General features: G+C 39.6%; 1 protein-coding gene across 4 annotated transcripts; it reads right to left on the minus strand.

The window, feature by feature from the left end:
- Nucleotides 1–1,725: 1,725 nt before the first annotated feature.
- On the minus strand, nucleotides 1,726–16,510 carry calcoco1a (calcium binding and coiled-coil domain 1a). Of its 4 annotated transcripts, none has more exons than XM_047371052.1 (15): nucleotides 16,345–16,510; nucleotides 14,606–14,769; nucleotides 13,119–13,221; nucleotides 10,673–10,875; nucleotides 10,332–10,544; nucleotides 10,047–10,195; nucleotides 9,899–9,968; nucleotides 9,628–9,783; nucleotides 9,011–9,265; nucleotides 8,775–8,900; nucleotides 8,447–8,542; nucleotides 7,778–7,841; nucleotides 7,346–7,593; nucleotides 6,630–6,721; nucleotides 1,726–4,182 (listed from the first exon to the last, which is right to left on the minus strand). In XM_047371052.1, exons 2-15 carry the CDS (start codon nucleotides 14,735–14,737, stop codon nucleotides 4,155–4,157), a joined length of 1,935 nt encoding a protein of 644 aa, XP_047227008.1. In that variant the 5' UTR covers nucleotides 14,738–14,769; nucleotides 16,345–16,510; the 3' UTR covers nucleotides 1,726–4,154. The 4 variants fall into 4 exon arrangements, with proteins under 4 accessions (XP_047227008.1, XP_047227002.1, XP_047227024.1 ...); XM_047371046.1 differs by having other exon boundaries at nucleotides 7,778–7,865; XM_047371068.1 differs by lacking the exon at nucleotides 8,447–8,542.
- Nucleotides 16,511–20,503: the final 3,993 nt, after the last annotated feature.

The raw sequence follows: 20,503 nt of genomic DNA on the forward strand, positions 1-20,503 counted from the left end.
CCATCTAAAGTTAAAACATCTCATTTGATTTTACACTAGCTTAAAGTCCCTTCAGGCTAGTGCAAAGCATGTGGTACATGGAAGGAAAGTTAAATACTGGCTGGAGCAGCATTTAAACACTCTCTCCTTCATTTTGCTTGAAAATATGACTTTAAATGCACAGTACTGTGCAAACGTTTTAGGCAGGTGTGAAAAAATGCTGTAAACAAAGAACACTTTCAAAAATGGAAGTGTTAATCATTTATTTTAATCAGTCAACAAAATGCAGTGAATGAACAAACGAAAAATCTAAATCAAATCAATATTTGGTGTGACCACACTTTGCCTTCAAAACAGCATCAATTCTTCTAGGTACACTTGTGCAGTTTTTTTGAAGGAACTCGGGTGGTAGGTTGTTCCAAACATCTTGGAGAACTAACCACAGATCTTCTGTGGATGTAGACTTTCTCACATTCTTCTGTTTCTTCATGTTATCCCAGACACTCCATGATGTTGAGATCAGGGCTCTGTGGGGGCCATACCATCACTTCCAGTAAGTCTTGTTCTTCTTTACGCTGAAGATAGTTCTTAATGACTATGGCTGTATGTTTGGGTTTGCTCACTTAGCATTTTGTAAATTGACAAAAGTAAACAATCATTTATATTTCTGAAAGCATTCTTTGTTTACAGCATTTTTTTCACACTTGCCTAAAATGTTTGCACAGTACTGTATATAACTGGTGCATTTGTCAATCTCTCCTGTGTGAATTTAATTCCTTTAGGCCTACAGACCTGCACCAGGCTCCACGCATATACATGGGTTATGCCTCTGTGTCTTTCCTATATACCTAAATCTCTGCAGGATGCATTAGGTTAGGGCTGTAATGTGAAATAACACATTTTTACAGTTTGCCTCTTTCCTGGCTAAAAACTGACAAATTGAGACAGGTTCCATATTCGTTACTAATGCGGTGAATCCCCAGAGAACTGGAAATCAGACAAGGGAAGAAAGAAGAGGCAATGGGAAGGTGATAAACATTTTCAAGTGGAAAAGCCACAAATTTAACACAGTCTTCCTCCCCTAACATGAGCAGAAAGGTAGACCTGCATCAGGAGAAAATGATGGAGAAAGAGGTATACCAGCAGGGAAGCATGGGAGACAAACAGGGGCAGGAAAAAGGTGAGGAGCAGCGGGGAAATTCAGGGAAGGGTACTGAGACCTGGACGTGGAGGTGTCGAGGATCATAAAAACTAGGAGATGTGTCCTGGCCGCTGGCTCTTCATATCTTTTACATTTCTAATTAAAAGAGATAAAGAGTGAGGGAGTCATCAATCCCACAGTGATTTCCCAGTTAAGGCTTTAGAGGGGGCTGTAAACTAGGCAGCCCGGCATCATTGATTTTATAATTAGCTATCGTCACCCCAGACTTAAGATGGAGGATGCGTAGGAGGGAGGGGTGCTAGGAGGAGACCTTAAAAACAGAGAGCGGGAAGCTGGCAGAGGAGTGGGAAGGCACAATGAAGGAGATGATGACGAGGCCAGCCCTGAGGGGAGCCAAGGATGAAAGGAGAGGAAATTCAGAATGAAAAATGTATACGAAACAGGCAATTAACCAAAAGGGGAATAGGGCTGTATAACTGTGTGCAAAGAAATTGGATAGTTAATTACCAGTGAAATGTCATGTGAGGATCAAGATATCGGGATAATCTTTGTCCAGGGGGAAAAAAAAAAAGTCATACACACCCTAGTTATTAACAAATTTTATTATGTTGAGCCCCATCCAAACCTGACAGGAAAGATGGCTGGGAAAACAAAATATACACATCAGCGTATATGTAGGATAACCTTCACACACACAACACTTCAAAACAGAAAATAGCCACTGGAGCTCCTCTCCAGTGTGCAACAGAGTGCCCTCAGTGGGCACAAACAGAGATCAAACTTCATAAAGACAGAAAGTTCAACCACAAACAAGGAAAACAAATTTTGTGTGCTTTGATCTGCGAAAAACACCACGCTTTGAAAAGTTTAAACTTCCCTGTATGCTAAATCAGATAATGCTGCTCAACACCACAGTGACGAAAGACGAGATTAACAGACCATTTCTTCTCTGACAGAAATAATCATCTGCACATCAAAGTTTTTAGTATTTTTTAACAACTACAGTGCCTTTTAAACATATTCATATCTCCTTTCCTTTCTACATGTTGTCCATTTACAATAACAAACTTCATTGTATTTTATTGGGTTTTTTATGTGATAGACCAAAACAAAGTAGTGCATAATTAGGAAGTTGGAAAAAAACAATTCATGGTTTTTAAAGTTATTTGCAAATAAAACTAAATTCATATTTTTTCTCTGTTACTCCCAAATAAAATACAGTGCAACTAACTGCCTTCAAAAGGTTAAAGTAGCTCAGTCAGATTAAATGCAGAACAACAGTGAACATCAATGTTGAAGTCAGGCAACAGATTCCTAATGAGATTTACATATGGTCTTTGACTGGGCCATTCTGCCACACCAATATATATTTAGCAAACCTCTGAGACCTTCACAGTACAGCTGTATTTAAACTGAGGTGACTTCCGAAAGCAATTGGTTGCCCTTTAATTATTTAGGTGTGTAAGAGTAAATAAGCAAACCACACTCTTAAGATTTCTATGTGGAACACGTTTGTAAAACCATGCATCGTTGGCTGTAAAGTAGCATACTAGGAGCCTATTTTTGCAAAACACTGTAACTTCAATATAACCAGCCTGTATAATTCCCTTTGATTAGCACCAGTATTTAGTAACAGTAAAACTCCCAGCACTAAATGTTTTGTAAGGGTATGGAAACAGACAGTAAAAACACCAAAATGAAGACAAAATATGATCATAACACACAATTTCAGATTCGGAGAAATTATGAAAAACACACACCAAACATACGGAGTCTCTATGCATCAATATTTTGTCTAAAAACTCTTACTTAATAAAAAGAGGGTGCAAATACAGCAGATAAAATCAAGCATCAAAGTAGCAAATTTTCTTAGGCAAGCATGAAAAGTTTGTTTTATACTACACTGCACAAACTGATCGGTTTCCAACTAAAGCTGAATATAGTTTACTTGCAGCATAACTCAAACTCATTTTTAAAACATGAAACCATGAAAAATGCATACAGTATTGATTAAAAAGGGAGGCAGCAGTTTTCTTTATTAGGCAGTATAAGAGCAGAAGGAAACACCTACATGCTGATTCTAAGTTTATTATTTTAGGCACAAATTTGGAAGTAGGTGACTGCATATTAAGCCTTTAAAGCAGGATCTTTAAACGGTAAATAAGCATCTTTAATGACTACAAAAGCAAAATTGTGCTTCATTAATAGAATGAAAAAATGTAGCTGATCTGAATAGCATGTGAATTTTACTGACATGTAGAGAGCTCCATGTTGTCCATCTTAGCAGCTGCTGATAAGCTTACTTATTCTAAACACTGTCCATATAAGGAAGCCTAAATCATCCTAACTGCATCTGCATGAATCATCTGTGATATTGTACAATAAAAAGTGCATATCAAATTTTAGGTGTGGATAAGGGGTGGAGAAATATGATGTGATAAGCCTGCATTATTGCATTTTCTTTCCCTTTTCAATGGCGCTGTGGTGTTTCTTTATGCTGCCATGAAAAGTGTCCAAACCAGAGGCGGAGGATTTAACGCCAGAGCAGAGCTTTAACCACAATTTCCCGCAGAGTCGAATCTACACAAAACATCATAATTACAGAGCCTGTCGTGACTTCTAATCACAATCGCCATAAAAACGACATTACATCCGTCGTAAAGCTCTCGACGATGCAATGATTCAACGGAAATCATTCTGCTACCCGCCTGCGAACTCTCAAATGCCGGGCCCCAAAAATTCCTGCAGCCTCTAGCTAAGCAACAGTCTTCTGCGAGTCATAAACATGGCATTGACCTGCCGCTGCTGGCACAGCTGAGGCAATAACACAACGGTCTACGGGGGTGTGGGTGGTGGGGGGCAAGGTTGGTGGCAGATACAGAGTAATTGCATATAATGTTGTGTCTTGCGTTTTTAATGTGCTGTTTATGTGCTTGTTAGTCGAAGCAGCTGGAAACACAGTCCCATCCTGCTTTCGGAATGCTCGCTGTTGTCTTGGCCGGATGTTCGCCCATCACCATAGCGAGGTGTCCGCCAGATCGCTGCAGGAAGACACAAGACAAGAGTGTGCGTGACTGTGTGTTTGTGTTAGAAAATGGAAAGAGACACACATTGCGGTTGAAGGCAGAGGCTAGCCCGCAGAAGCGGCTGAGTGGGAGAACGAGAGCCTTAACGACGCTGAAAATTGGCCCGTGACTGAGGTACACCCTTCAGGTAAATCATTGCTACAGCTTCCTGTCACATTCTCTGTCCCCTCATCCTCCCATCATGCCTCCCCTCCAGCGCCTCACCTCTGTCTCAGGCAGTTTCGCCCGCTTCACCCTGACTCAACTTCATTTATGACCACATATTCAAAACTTCCATCTTCCAGCCATAGCTCCCCTGTCACCATAAATAACCCTTTGCATATGCCTGTGTGCATTTGCAACCTCTGAAATCCACATGTGAGGAAAGAGAAGCAAAGTATCGAACAGCATTTAGTCAGATGCTGTGCATTTAATCAGCACAATCAATATCCTTATTGATCTGAAAATATTTTATGATTTCACCTTTTTCTCACGTCAAAATATGATAACTCATATCAAACTTTATGAGTAAAGCAGGCTGGTACACAGAGTTGTCCTGTAGGCATAAAGCAAATCAAGATGTTACTGGTCTTTATTTTAATCTGACTTGTCTATCGCATCCCACAGGTGCTTGATTTGTTACCAGTTTAAACTCCTCTACAGTTTATATTTTCTGTTGATTTTAACAGATTTTAAATCAATATTCTGCTTTCAGCAGTCTTTGGAAAAAATGAGAGTAAATCCTTCAGTCGAATTAATATTGTAGGGTTTTTTTTACACCAAGGAATGTGAATTCTTAGTAGATTTTAAAGTTGAAAGACAAAAGGTCTTTTATTAAACTAAAAGTAATATCTGTTTATATTACACATTTCCTTAAAGTTTGGAGGGATTTTATTTTTGTCTCAGATTGTAACTCATGCAAAACAAATCAGACAATATTGCTCACTGGTTCAAATAATTACAGATGCTTAAGCCCATAATTATTCATACTCCTGGCAGATTTAGATTTAAAATTGTTTTCATTCAACCAAGAAGTTGGTTTCCGAATAAAATTACACAGGCATTGCTGAAAAGATAATGAAACAATATAAAAAGAGTATTAATTTTGAAAAAAATAATTATTTGGTTTTAGTTTTTATTACAAAATGGCATGTCAACATTTTTACCCTTCTAGATAATTTGTACAAAATCTTTATTGACATTACAACAATTAAACCCTTTTTATAATTGCTGACCGGCTTTTGGCATGTTCCTCGCCATCACCCTAATCAGATTAAAGATGAGACTCTGATTGGGTCACTCCAATCAGAGAGTTGATATTACTTACAGTCAGAAGAAACACGTTAGTAAAATTAAACGGTGAATTTTAACTTAAATCTGACAGCAGTACGCATAATTGCAGAACCATAATAAGTGACAGAAATGGAGTTACACTGACATAAGCTAAAGATATATTGTCCAGCCAGATGTCCACGAATAAAACATTTAGTTAAGCATTCAGAGAATTATGTTCTGTTAGCGTGAACAAGAAATATGTATGTATATTTCACTTTGTGACATGGAATGAACAAGAAAGAAAATATTCTTACAGTGACAAGCTGCTTGTAACAAACTGCCATAAGATCTAATTGCAACACTGGTTTATCCTCTAAATATAGCGGCCTCTTCAAACCTGAATAACGTATAGGTCAAAGCTGAGTGATTTACAAAACAAAAACCATTCCTCTGGACTGGTTGGTCACTAAACTGGGAAAAAGTCAAAGAGCAACCAGAGTCCAAAGAAAACAGAGAAAAAAAAATTAGAAGGGTTCAGGGTAATGGAGTTACACAAGCACAAGGTTCAGGGTAGCACAATGGAAATGCATCTGTGGTGACAGACTGCTGGTAACAAAATTCCTAATAATACATTTTAAAATGGGTTCTTTGATTAGTTCAGACACAACACTGGTGAATCATTTGAATATAGAAGCCTTTTTATATCTGAATGATTTATTGGTCAGAATTTTGTAATTTTTCTTCTTTAAAATGTTGCATACTGAAAGGAAACCAAGCCTAATAGCAGCTAATGTCCAAAGAAACACTTTGAAAAACATTCAAAAAAATCAGAATATTGTTTAAAATTAATCTAAAACATTAAAAAGGCGCAGGGTGACTTAAGTGTGGGTCAAAAAAGTTCAGGGTAACATAATGGAAACATACTATAGTAACAGATTGCTTATAAAAATCGTTCTTTTAAAGTTGTCTGTTATGTCCAATTTTTTAACAATGGAGTCGTTTTATATCTGAGTGACGTATAAGTCAGAGTTCATTGATTTAGCATGGTCACTTTAAAAAATTTGAAGAAACTTTTCATTTATTATTATTTTATATATTATACTATATTCTGTGTATTGGTTATGGGTATTTACAGTGGAAGTTTGTACCTGAGAAATGGGCCCTTGTACTCAGGCAACAGAAAAGCGGTTTCCTCTTCAGAGTTTTTTGTTCCCTGCTGGACTGGATCAGATTCCTCCTCCTAATACCGGAATAAAGTACACATACACACACACACACACACACACACACACATACACACACACACACACACACACACACACACACATACACACACACACACCGTGTTTTACTATCTTTATGAGGACTTTTCGGTTACTTCCATTGACTTCCATTCATTTTCCTTGATTTTTAGTGCCTAACCTTGACCCTAACACTAACCAGTTAATACCTCACCCTAACCCTAACAATAACTCAATTCATATCCTAGTCCTAAACCTAGCCCCTGTCCCAAGAACGGAATTTGAAAACGTGAGGACCAGGAAAATGTCCTCACTTTGTCAAAATGTCCTCACTTTGCGAAAAAAATACGAAAAATGGTTCTCACTCAGCAACAAGTAGAAGAACACACACACACACACACACACGGATCAGGTAGTTAACTCATATCTCTTCAGCAGCAGCTATTACAGTCGAATAACTTGCCAACTAGGAGGCTAATTGCTTCCATGAGATAATGTCTATATCAAACGACCCACTGCCCACGTTTTACTGGTGCATGGCTATTAGTTGGAAGCCGTAGCTCATTTTCACTATTACATATAATTATGCTGTGGTGACAGCAAGTGGCTCTGATGCGTCTCACCGAATCAGAGCTGTGTGGCAGAGTGTCAGCGTTGGCCTGGTGTGGCAGGGAGAGCGGGGCTGGCTGGTTGATGACCACCGCTCTCCTGTCCACGTCCCGCGGGGAGAGAGGGGGCGTCGAGAGGAGCAGGGATTCAGGCTGGCCTTGCTCGCAAAGGCTGTAGTGGCCAAGAGATCTTGGCGGATGGAGGATCTGCAAAGCCTCTGGGCTCTCATCCTCAGAGTCAGATAGCGCAGTCTCAGGACACCCTGCCAGGAAGATTAGTTGGTAGAGAGAAGGAGGTCACGTTTCTGCTCACAGAACCTCTCTCATCACACGCAACAGAAGACACACTGAGCAATATTTAGTGCTTCTTCTCTCTGATAGCAGATGACAGTTTTATTGTTCACATCTGCAGGGCACACAGTAGATTGATTGTGCAGCTCAACTCACCTGTGGAGGCAATTGGAGCGGTGTCCCACCTGGCAGTGGTCACTGTTCCCGTCTTCTGCTCCATCTGAAAAATGTACTCCATCAACTCCTGTGGCAGAAATTGCACGGATCATGTCACAAGCTCAGGCAGGGCTCCATCAGCCATTACCCTTATAACTGGTCTTATATCTGACATCATCAAACCAAAGTCAGGTAAAAATGTAGCACAATAAACACAAAAAAAACCATAACATTTAATATAAACAGCTGTGCTCTGCACCATTAATTACCGAAATCTTTGTTTTTGTGCATTTTAAGTGCTGCAGAACATACAGTTCTGATTATTTAATGAGTCTACAGCTGGCGAATGTGAAGCTGGTTAGCCAACAAAAACTGTGCGGACACATTAACAGCCACAGAGCTGACTGACCTGAAAACCAGCATTTTATATTGCACTATAAACAATTTATATAGCACAATAACAAGAAGGCAACAACAGAGAAGATCCCCAACACCTTGGATATGCACTATCCAAACATTCTTGCTGTATCACTGTGAATTTGTTATAAAACCCAAGTTGTATGACACAGGAAGTGTGCAAAACAGTTTTAATGATAGCAATTATAGTAATCGTGATATTTCCTTCAATTCAAACAGATGTCTATTAGAAAAAACTCCTCTGCTTCTGACCCGTTTCTCTGCTCGTAGATGTTCTTTCTCTTTCTGTGCAGCCCTTTGGCTGGCTTTCAGGTCCTGCAGCTCCCTCCGGGTTTCACTCAGCTGAACCTGCAGGCCAGGTGCCATAAAAATAGCATCAAATATAGCAGAATCATTTCTTTAATATAGCAACAAATGGGGCGCGAACATGTCAACTGGCTATGCAGTTCATGTGGCGATTTTTTTCTCTGATATACGCCTCCTGTTCATGTCACGTTTGAGTGGCCATTGTGCCACAAGGTGTTTGCTACATTGAAAGAAAATAATGCAATAATGTGCCTTTTTGCTCTTGGTTGCTCACCCGGTTGCAATCTTTTTCTCTACCCAGCTCAACTTCCAGCTTCACCCTCTCCATCTTTTCCTCCTGCAGTCTCTCTTGCATCTTCTGCATCTCTGTGTTGAGTTTCTCCAAACTTTCCTGGTCCAACTGTTGGTGTGACACACAAACTATAAAATACTTACCTAAAGTGGAGTCCTTTGATAGTGTGTAACATCCTTACTCAACCACAGACTCTATATTCTGAATGAACCTGTTACCTCCGCAGTGTGCTGCAGATTCTGCCTATCCTGAGCCCAGTTGGCTCTTCCTTCTCTCAAAGCCATGCTGGCATCTGCAAGCTGAATGGTGAGCTGGGCGGCCTGCACTCGAGTCTGGTGCAGTTCGGCCTGTACGCGATCCCTTTGGGCTGCCAGGGTACTCAGATCGCTCTTTAGGCCCTCAACTGTGCGTTCGCTCATGTGAAATCGCTCTCGTAGGCTACGCATCTCCTTCAGTAATACTTCACTTTCGGTCTGTTGATAAAGCAATGAGAAGAAGGGTTGTTACCATCATGGCAAAACAGAGAGTGATTTGACACCAAAGCCATACTGTACTTTATGCGAACAAAAATTGTTTTGCGTTTATCCTTTTTTATCCATCCTTTTACAGACTCTTTTTTTGTAAATTTTTAAAAGAAATATTAAAAGTACACTGTCAAGTCATGGCAGATGTTTCTATATCTTTAGGTACAGACTGATAGGATTGGGAGTAATGTCTTGAAATCATTGTTTTGTATTTTCATACTTATTCAGACCTTAAAGAGACTGAAATAAAATTCCAAACTTTCCCCGACTGCGTAGGAACTTTGCAAACATGTTTGCTTTAAATATCTGACCTCCTTCCTGTGAGCAGTAGTGAGTTTTTGGGTGAGGGTGGTGATGGTGTTCTGGAGCTGCAGGACACTGGTGTCTCTCTGAGCCAGGGAGTTCCTGAGAACCTGGAACTCCTTAAACAGACTTCTGAGCTCAGCTTCAGTCTGATCCAGCTTATTCTAACAAACAGACAGAAATAGACCAAATTGGATTAACCAGAAAAAGATAAAGAAAAGACCAACAAAACCTTCAGATTTATAATGTTTCACGGTATTTGGTTTAAGCAGAAAATACCTGTTGGTTTTTTCTTTCATGCTCCTCCTCTTTTCTCAAGGCAATTGCCCTCTTGGCTCTTTCTTTCATTCTGTAAACACACATTTGGTAATCGGCAATCAAAACTATTTATGAGACCCTTATAAAAACAAAAAATAATACATCAAACCTCTCCAATTCTGTCTCTCTTTCCACTGATCGTTGTGTCAGTGTTTTGATGTCCTCTTCAAGCTCTCTTATAAGCTGTTCTTTCGCTGCCTTGGCATCCATTAAAGCAGCTTTCTCCTGGGCTAAACACTCTCCTAAAGCCTGTTCATCCTAAGATAGCAGAATCTATGTTAATTCTGAAGATCTCTAAATTTCTGGTGAATAAAATGAAGGAAGATATGACATAAAGGGAACATTTTGGGCAATAAGAGTGCAGAGAAAGGTTTGCTCAAGCTTAATGCATCACCTTCTGCTCCATCTCCATCTCCTCAATCTTCCGATGACTCTGCATCAGCTCCTCCTTCAGTCTGCCGACCTCACGCTCCAACCCTCTGCGCTGTCTGTCCCATTCCTGCTTCTCTCTCTTGTGGTCCTCCTTTTCTCTCTCCCTTTGCTTATTTGCCACCTCCTGCTCACGCAGCAGCTCAGCACGCTCTCGCAGACACTCCTGCAACCGATTCTAACAAGAGACAGGAAAAACACGGGATGTCCTTTATCTGCACTCATTAATAATGCAGCTCTAAAAAGCATACACTAACCCCGTACCTCCTCAATGTTATTTATTGCCGCAGTCATGCTCAGGCTTACCTGCAGCAGTTCGGCCCGGGGTATTACCAGCAGCATGTCTGTGCCTTCATCCTCACCGTGGGACTCTTCCTCGAGGGTCACCATGTCCTCAAGAGGCGTCGGTGCACAGAAAGTGAATTTGGAGCTGCGGGAGCACACTTCCCCTTTAGCATCAACGTATACAAACTCATATTCCTGGGAACTGGGCTTGGGCAGATAGGATGCTGAAAATGATGAAACCAAATTTTATTTACAAATGATCAATTATCAGAAAGGGGTTAGAGTACTTAATTGCAGCCCTTTTAATATACAATGTTTACTATCGAAACTTGAAAAGACAATGCAATTTGTAAATTTGGTGAAATTTTGAAAATGTTTCATATGATCACAAATATCCATCCATCTATCCATCCATTGTCAATACCTGCTATTCTGTGCAGGGTCGTGGGGAATCTATCTCCAGCTGTCATTGGGCAGGAGGTGGGGTACACCCTAGACAGGTCGCCAGTCCATCACAGGTTCATTACAAATAAGTTTTCTTTAAAAGTTTTGTTTGAGTAGGAGCATTTTATATGCTGCCTGTGCTTTTTGCTCCAACTGCAGCTAAGTCTGGAAGTCATCTATTAAAAGGTCACTAACATTCTGTTTCGGTAATTTACTGAAATTCCTGCAGTCTTGTTACTTCCTGTTAAACCACACCACTCCTTCTCAAATGTTTCCACTCACTGGGGTGGTTCTGGACTTGGGAGGGAAAGAGTACAACCCTGTATTAAAATGAAGTCCACCTTATTTTAAAACACAAAGCTGTAAGTTTGGAATTTGACACACTACACCAATCTGTAATTAACCTCTCCCAACGTAACATGGCAACACTAGGGGTGCAACGATGCGTGCAGCTCATGAGACATGAGACTGTTATGTAGAGTAAAGGTTTCACAAATCACAAACTGTGTTTTAGAGAATCTAGAAATAGTGTAAAAAATTCACCCCGAGTTTGATCAGTATTGTGGTTTTCATGCTCGTCTCCATCTGAGGTGCCCCTTTGACTCGACCAATTATCTAAGGTGGAACTAAATGTGCGTTTTAATGAATCTCTGTTCAGTGCAGAAACATTCAGTTCCGAATTTACTAAAGAATTTTGATTTGGAGCTGGAAATTATTCTAGATTTGTAATTTTATTATTAGTTGTCAATGCAGCAGCAAGAGAAAACTATATTTCTCCTCCAACACACTCAGTATCATTTATCTGACTAAGGAAATAAATCTTTTATGATCTGTGTGACAGCAGAGCATCAACAACAATCTTTGGTCAATTGCGTGTAGTTGCACTGTCATGGTGCAGCATGTTCACAAATTGCTACCAGTCAACATGGAACTTTAACGGTGTTTTGGGGGCTTCATGCAATAAGAGATCTGGAGAATTTAAGAAAAAAAAAAAAAAACATTTGGGGCTCCAGCTCCAGGAGCCCAGGTCTAATGACGCCTATGCTGCGAGTGTTTTTCATTAAAAATGTCAAAATAACTGCTATAGATTTATTGCACAATATAAATGTGCAAAAAAGATGACTTCGAGTTAATCTTCTACTTAATCTTTTACTTCATTTTCCAAATTTTGATCCTGTGTTTCTGGACTGCACCATGGTGCAATTGGTAGCATTGTTGCCTTGCAGAAGTAGGTCCTGGGTTTAACTCCCCACCGGGGATCTTTCTGCATGGAGTTTGCATGTTCTCCGCATGCATGTGTGGTTTCTCTCCAGGTGGTTAAATGGATGGATGGATGATCCTGTTTAAAATCTATCTTCATTTTAAGCTAACAAACATTGATTTGTCCATGTCCTGATTGTTACTATGATCTATTCCACCAGGAGTATTTTTTACAACACGTGCTAGAGGCCAGGATGGAAACAGTTTTTGTAAATCACAGCCTCGCGGCTGATATTTAGCCATAGGTTCTCTCCTTTGACTTTGTACATCTGATCTTCTTCTCATAAGGTACGGCACTGACCGCTCAATGAAGTCTGCCCTGGCTCAATGCCACACTTGCTGCACACATGCCCCTCACAGAGAACCGGCCTGATCAGTTCCTCCCGATACACAGGACAAAGTGAACAGTGTATTCTATGGTGAGAGCAGCAGCAGTCAGCAGAGGAGGCTTTAAGCCATTGCTTTTGTCATTATCATTACTCAACCCCCTGCTTAGTACAGAAATGAATTCAAGCCGTGACAGAGACTTTCAGTGTCGGAGACAAAGCTAGGCAGGATATTTGTCTTCTGCACAGGATGTTTTTTTCTTCTTCTTCTGGGAAAAATCTATTTTAAGTCAGAAACAACCGTTGTCCCCCATGCACCACATGATTTGCAACAAAAACAGCCATTTTATAGAAATACATCTCTTGCTGAAGGTTTTATGTGCTACTCTGCAGAGATTCACTGAAACTATGAACAATAAATACACAGGCATGTGTACCCTGGAAGTGCACGCAGCAGTTGGCTTCTGTGCCCTCTTGATAATCGGCTGGGGCCAGAGCCCAAACAAAGGTTTCATAGTCCTTCACTGACGACCATCCCACCTGAGGAGCAAAACATACACATGTTGTTATCCCTTAGTTAAATAAATGCAGCCCTTCATTCAGTTCAGGGTTCATCCTTTTTAAAAATCCACAGTTTTCCAGGCCAACATTTTACAGTTAAACATCTGTTTTGAAATCTAATTTAAAATATTTATATTACATTTCCAGAAAATGTTTACATGCTCCAAACTATGCATGGGTGAATATGGGAAACCTTATATAAAAATATGTTTTTGCTTAAGAGTTTACATCAAAAATATACAACAAGATCTGGAAAAGCAAAAGGTTTTTCTTCTGTTGCTAAAATCGCTCTAAAAATTAAAACATGATATCAATCAGTCATTTGTATTGTGTATCATACTCTTAATGCATTATTGACATTATTTATCCTTTAAGATGTTTTTTGCACCTTGTGTTTCTTTCCATGCTTATGCATTGTGTTACTTACAGTTGACAGTTACTGTCATTTTAAGAGATTCTAGTTAGTGACAAGTCTCTGGTGAAACAAAGGTTGTTGTAGTGGATGACCCTTCTTGTGGTGTCAAAAGAAACAACAACCATGTTCTTTTTTTCCACCACAATAGTACCTTTCCTTCAAAAAATAGATAAAACTGACCCCACATATTTATTTTATTATCTTTCATTGTTTTTAATAAATCTAATCAAAATTATATCATAAAAAGATGCTCAATAGGAAAACGTGCTTATTGCAGAGAACATTATGCTATTTTTGTCATTCTGCTGTTCATGGTGTAACAGAAATGTTTAACCAGCTGATATTAGCTGGTTAACATTTATGCTGCTTTTAGCTTGTCACTCACAGCTTTGATGGACGGGGCTTTTAGTTCCCACACAATGACTGTCCATGTTTTCGCAGCTAAAATTACAAATTATTCTTTTTTGTAAGCATGGGTAATGTCTGGACATCTTCCTTGAGCCAGCTGACAGGCAGTCCACAAGTCCACCACTTTCTCTGGCATCTCAATAAATGACTTTACACCATATGGGTGGTGTGATGGACGCTTTTGAAACCAAACAATATATATGATACTCGCTCTATCATCTCAGGCACGACAGCCTACACTGTAAACCTGAATGAGCATAGTCATATCTGTTAGGTTCTTTAAGTAAAAAACGATATTTGGGGCTAAAACATTGAACTAAATGCTTGAATTTGATGGAACCAAAGAACCTCCACCTTTTATTCACATTCAATGTTGTTAAAACCACTGATTTTAAGAAAATCCAATTTACTCTATTTGATGGAACAAAGGAAAAAGTTTCAGACCAGGAAATGGCTAAAAGGAAGTAGCACACTTCCTTTCCAGACTGTGTCTTAACCCCTTTCTGTTGATTTTTACGACAGCTGTCTGGGTAGCGATACCTTGAAGAGCCCAATCCAGTCGCTGTTGGCCCAGCTGTGCTGCGAGCTCAGCGTGTAGTGGCAGTCGACTCTGCTCTGAGGGAAGTAGGTGCAGCCCACATTTCGAAACTCCACCTGCCAAGCCATGTCCATGGCGACACAAAACAATGGCAGCTACTTTACACCTAACAGAAATGAATGAAAAATATGAGTGACTTTTTGGGTTATTTACTAAAAGCTGAAAACTGCACATTTGATTAGGAGTGTTGATGGTGAAATGGTTAAGAGGTGACAACTGGTGAGCAAGGCAGAAGCCTCTGAATATGTATTCAGTGTAAGAAGATAGCCTGACTGAGAGTGCACTTGAGAAAAGGACACCGGAGCTAAGCCTCTATGAAAGGACGGGCTTTGAGCAACATGACATGTAAGAAGTTTGTCGCAGTGGCTATTTTGGTCATCGTTAAAAAAAAGAATACTATTGTACTTCATCATGTGTGAGCAAGTAGTAAACAGCGTCTGGGACTCAGATTCTACAGCCAGATACTTAATATTAATTTAGTAATCATGGCTGCATCATTAATGTATTACTGTCTCTGCAAGGAACTATAGCAGCTGTGGTGCACGGGAAAAGTATTCATACCCTTTAAACTTTTCCAGGCGTGTCCCAAACTTTAATCTTTCATAATTGGATTTTTGTGTGATAGACCAACATAAATTAACAGATATTTGTCAAGTGGAAGGAAAATTATTTTCAAAATGTTTTGCAAATAAAACTTGTCGGTTTTAGTCATGTACTCCACAATCTCTTTAATGAAAGTCATTGTTTTGCACTGAACCTTTTGGCCTATATGCAAAACTGTATGTATGGTAAAAACAAAACAAACAAACAAACAAACAAAAACAACAGGTGAAACATGGTGGTGGCAGTATCATGCTGTGGGGACACTAATCTGCTGCAGAAGCAGGAAAGCTAATCAGAGTTGATGGGAAGATAGATGGAGCAAAATATATGTCAATCCTGTTTGATCACGCTAAAGATTTGAGACTGGGTCAGGGGGTCACCTTCCAACAGGACAATGAACCTAAAAGCCTTTATATACGTTGTAAGAACAGAGAAAAGTGTTTTATCTTCCAGGGCTGCAAGAACAAGATAGCATCATTAAGTAAAAACTTTGCAAGTCAATGTATCAGCTGTGCTTTGCCATGACAAAGACAGATATATTTTGCTGTAGGGATACAGAAGACAACTGACAACAATGACCGTGCAGGAGAATATAACAAGGAAAAAAATAACAACAAAAATATATAATTTGCTGTAAAAATGCGAATGGCTCATAAAAACCTTTTCATTCTAATTGCAATATTTACAAGTTTCCATTTTGGAAAAAAAAAAAAAAAAAAAACCTGACTATGTGTTGGAGATTTACTGCAGATACACCCGATAATCACAGATTAGAGCTGGAAACATACAGCCGCTTTCCGAGGGCTCAACTTACACAGGCAGGAGGCTTGAGGCCCGTCAGAAAGCAGCGCATGTCGGGGAAACACTGTGCCAGGCACGTCGATGCAAGTTTATCAATTTAAGAAAAACATAAACACAGGATTTCTACTTAGTAGACATCGTGTAATTACTCATTATTGCCTGTTTGGTTTAAATGCTGGGAGTGCGAAGAGAGCGGAGGCAACAACAGGCTTCGTTAACTAAAGAAAAAAACATCTGCGCACATTTTACCTCGAGTCCTCCATGAAGTGTCCCTTACCTTTGCAACCCCTTACTCTCTCTCTGAACGGGCTGAGCAACGCTGCTGTGTGCGAGTCAGGCTGTTTTAGTCCCACAGAAAACCAGGGCAACACATGCAGGACAGCGGTGGTTTATCCTGCTCGGACCCAGCTCCCACGGTAACCCGAAACAACAACAAACCCCCCCCCCCCAAAAAAAAAACAACAAAGCCAAACATAAGCACGACAGAGTCGAGCTTCACCGTGGGATTGTGGGAGCTGTTGTTCGCCAAACAGCTGGAATTACGGTAGGCAAGGGAAGTCAGAACTACAACCCCCAGGATGAGGTCTCACTGGCAGACCGCTGAACGTAATATGATGCTGCGCGACATTCAGCGTTGCTTTTCTCATTGGAAAGAGCCACAAACGGCACACATGACAGATGTCAGACTGATCCACCAATTAAATAGTTTGCGATGAAGAAAAGCGACCAATAGCGACTGTAGCGGTGGAAATTATTTTTCTGCGGCTGGTATTAAGGAATCTAACTAATCACACGTTAACTCAGTTAGATTGGAGGTGTGTTATTAATTTTACTGGCGTCTTCCTCCCATTATACCATATGTTATACTTTTTATGAAATATTTTTAAAATAAGATACATGTTTTTGTTTTCTATAGTTAAATCCCAAATTCTTCTGAAGCCTGGTCTCCTCAAGGATATCCACTGTGTTAAACTTGCAAATCTGATTTTAGTCTGAATCTTCAAATAATCTCACTAATCCTATTTTGTGGGATCTCCTCATTCTGACTCCTTTACTAACTTGTTACACGGAGGGAGCATTTTCAGAGCATGGTGATGTTATGGCGACGGCCAGCAGGGGGGAGTATAGTTTCTGAAACCCCCAGAGGACACCTTTGCATTCATGTTGATACATATACAGACTTTCAAACCTCTATCACACAGTGTGTGTTTCTGGCTCTGCCTAAACCATCTCAAAGGTTAGCGATCTAAACTTTACCTTTTACTATTTTGTAGTACGGTTTTTAAGAGGCAGTTTATGGCATGAAACTGGAAAATGTACACAAAGGTATTTATATTCCTTGAATGTAAATTATATATTCAAGGAATTATATATTCCTTTTTCTATTTTTTGTCATGTTACAACCACAAACGTCAATGTATTTTATTGTGATTTTTTTGTGATAGACAAATTGCTTTTTAATTGATAAATTAATATTTAAAAAGCTAGACTTGCGTATGAGTTCAGCCCTCTTCATTCTGATACCACTAAATGAAATCCACTGCAGTTGTCATCAGAAATAAACTAATTAGTTAACAGATTCCACCGGTGTGGGATTCAACCTTAGTATAAATGGAGCTGTTCGGTGGAGGGCCTCAGAGGTTTTTTAGAGAACATTAGTGGAGAAGTTTAATGCAGGGTTAGGTTATTAAACAGCATCCCAAGCTTTGAACATTTCACACACATGTTGCTTCATTACTGCCCATCCTAACTGACAGTAAGTCTGGAGGAGCTGCAAAGATCAGCAGCTCAGGTGGGGTAATCTGTTGGCATGACAGTGTTTTGTTGTGCACTCCACAATAACCAGATGATAGGTAGAAAGCTGTTAGTTATAGAGAGCCTTGCAGTTTGTCACAAGGAGGGGGAAGAAGGTGCTCCTGTCTGATGAGAATAACATTTATTTTTGTCCTGTGTGCAAAATGCTGTGTGTGGCAGAAAACTAATGCAATTAATCACCCTCAAAGAAGACTGCGGCAGCATCATGCTGTGGAGATGCTTTTCTTCAGTATGGTCAGTGAAACTGGTCAGAGTTAATGGGAAGGTATATTTCAGCTAAATACAAGGAGATACTGAAAGAAAAGGCTGCAAAGTCTTCAGACTGGTTAATTAAGGGTGTTTTGCACCAGAGCTAGTCAGTCCACTTCAAATGGACCAGTGTTTGTTTCCCTGGATATTCCACTTAGTTTGGGCAGGTGTGAAAGGTTATCTGAGCTCTGAGGTGTCTGAAAACGTGGATCTCGGTTCATTCACATTTAAACCTCTGGTGATGTTAAATTTGAATTAAAAAAAGACCACCCTTCAAACCAAAATATGTGGTCTAAAAACATAAATCTTCACTTAGCGTATCTGCAGCCTACTATGCAGCTTCTTGTTATTGCACACTAAGAAATACACCTATTGTTACTGCATGCTATTGTCCAGGCGGTTTGGTCTGCCTGGACATTATCATGCAGTTGGACTATCCTGAATGTTTAGGTGCTTATTATGGCCAATACATACAGCCAGAGCTACAATGGAAATATTTAAATCAAAGCAAATCCATGAGTAACAATCCCTCAGTTAATGTACAAACCTTAATCCTATTGAGAATTTGTTTTTGGATTTGATCATTGATGTTCACAGATGCTTTCCATCATATCTGACAAACAAAATATATAGAAGTTAGTGGTTGTAATGCGATGAAATGTGGAAAAGTTCAAGGGGTATGAATACTTTTACAAGGCTCTGTACAGCAGAGATCAATTGTGCTTGAGAGACTGAAAAACCAGCTCCATGTGGTTGCAGTAATGAGCTTAAATGAGATAGAGCACAGCATTTATGAACTTAGCTTCTGGCGTTATTCCTTACTTTTAATGTAGTCTGGACAGCGCTGAAATGAGGTCACTGGAAAACCTGGCATCCTGCAGCCACAGAAAAAAAAAAAACATGTCAAAATCAAAATCAAGCTTATTATGGCTGAGCAGTTACAGCTTGGATAGAGCTAATTTGATATTATTGCAGTTATTGATGTTCATCGATGAGTCTGTGCTTTACTCCTTCCTCAATTAGTGGGCCCAGTTTGGCTAATTTAGTCTTTTGACAACACTATCAGGACGCTTCATGTAATTTTATGCAGGAGCGCAGTCAATGTTGAGACCCTATAAATTGTGTTTAAGTGGATTAATAGTGCGCTGAGGCTGTGTGAGTAAAGCTGCAAGGGGAAGAAGGATTTCTCTTGCTGTCTGATGATTAAATAGGTTGTTCTGCAATGAACAACTTATTTACAAGTAGAAGGAGGATGTTGGGATGAGGAATATTACAGTAATTGCCCAAATAATTTGAATGGTTTTGTGTCAGATTTGTTTGCTTTTCTCTTTGATGTAAAAAAATCTGACAATTATAGATTTCTATTACTTTTATCTTCTTCTGCCATTTGCTTGTTGGTTTCTGGTAAATTTACTAAATGCCTTGCAAAAGTATTCATGCCCCTGGAACTTTTTCACATTCTGTCACATTGCAACCACAACCTTTAACGTATTTTATGTGATAAACCAACCTAAAGTAGTGCATAATTTTGAAGTAGAAAGAAAAGGACACATTTTACAGCTACAAATCTGAAAAGTGTGGCATGCATTTGTATTCACCCTCTGAATCAATACTTTGCACCACTTAATTTTTACTGCAATTGCAGCTGCAGATCTTCAACTCTACCTCATTCGTCTTTGCTAAATAGCTCAAGTTCAGTCCTATATGATGTACAAGGTTTGTAAACAGCTAGTTTTAATTCTTGCTACAGACTCCTAATTGGATATATGTCTGGACTTTGACCAGGCCTTTCTAGCACATGGATCTGCTTTGATCTAAACCACTGCATTTTACAGTGCCTTGACTTTTTTACCTTTTTTGTTATATTCCAGCCTAACCAAACCAAATGTTTTTATTCTTATTTTAAGTGATGGATCTGCACAAAATAGTCTAAGTTGGTGAAGTGAAATGAGGAAAAAAAAAAAGAGTATATAAACGAGTTAGAAAAAACAAAAAATTGGCATATGCATATGTATCCATCCCCTACACTATGAAGCCTCTAAAAGGTTCTGGTACCACCAATTACCTTTAAAAGTCACATAATTAGTGAAATGAAGTCCACCTGTGTGCAATCTAAGTGTCATGTGATATCTCAGTATAAACACACATTTTCTGCAAGGCCCTAGAGGCTGCAACATCTCTAAGCAAGGGACATCACACCATGGAGACCAAGGAGCCCTCCAAACAAGTCAGGGACGAAGCTATTGAGAAGTACAGGTCAGGGTGGGATATATATATAAACAAACTTTTGATGTGCCTTCGGAGCTCCATCAAATTCATTATCATCAAATGGAAAGCACATGGTACCACGACGAACCTGCAAAAAGAAGGCC

The sequence above is a fragment of the Girardinichthys multiradiatus genome, chromosome 1 (assembly GCF_021462225.1).
Source record: "Girardinichthys multiradiatus isolate DD_20200921_A chromosome 1, DD_fGirMul_XY1, whole genome shotgun sequence".
NCBI classification, from domain to species: Eukaryota; Metazoa; Chordata; class Actinopteri; order Cyprinodontiformes; family Goodeidae; genus Girardinichthys; species Girardinichthys multiradiatus.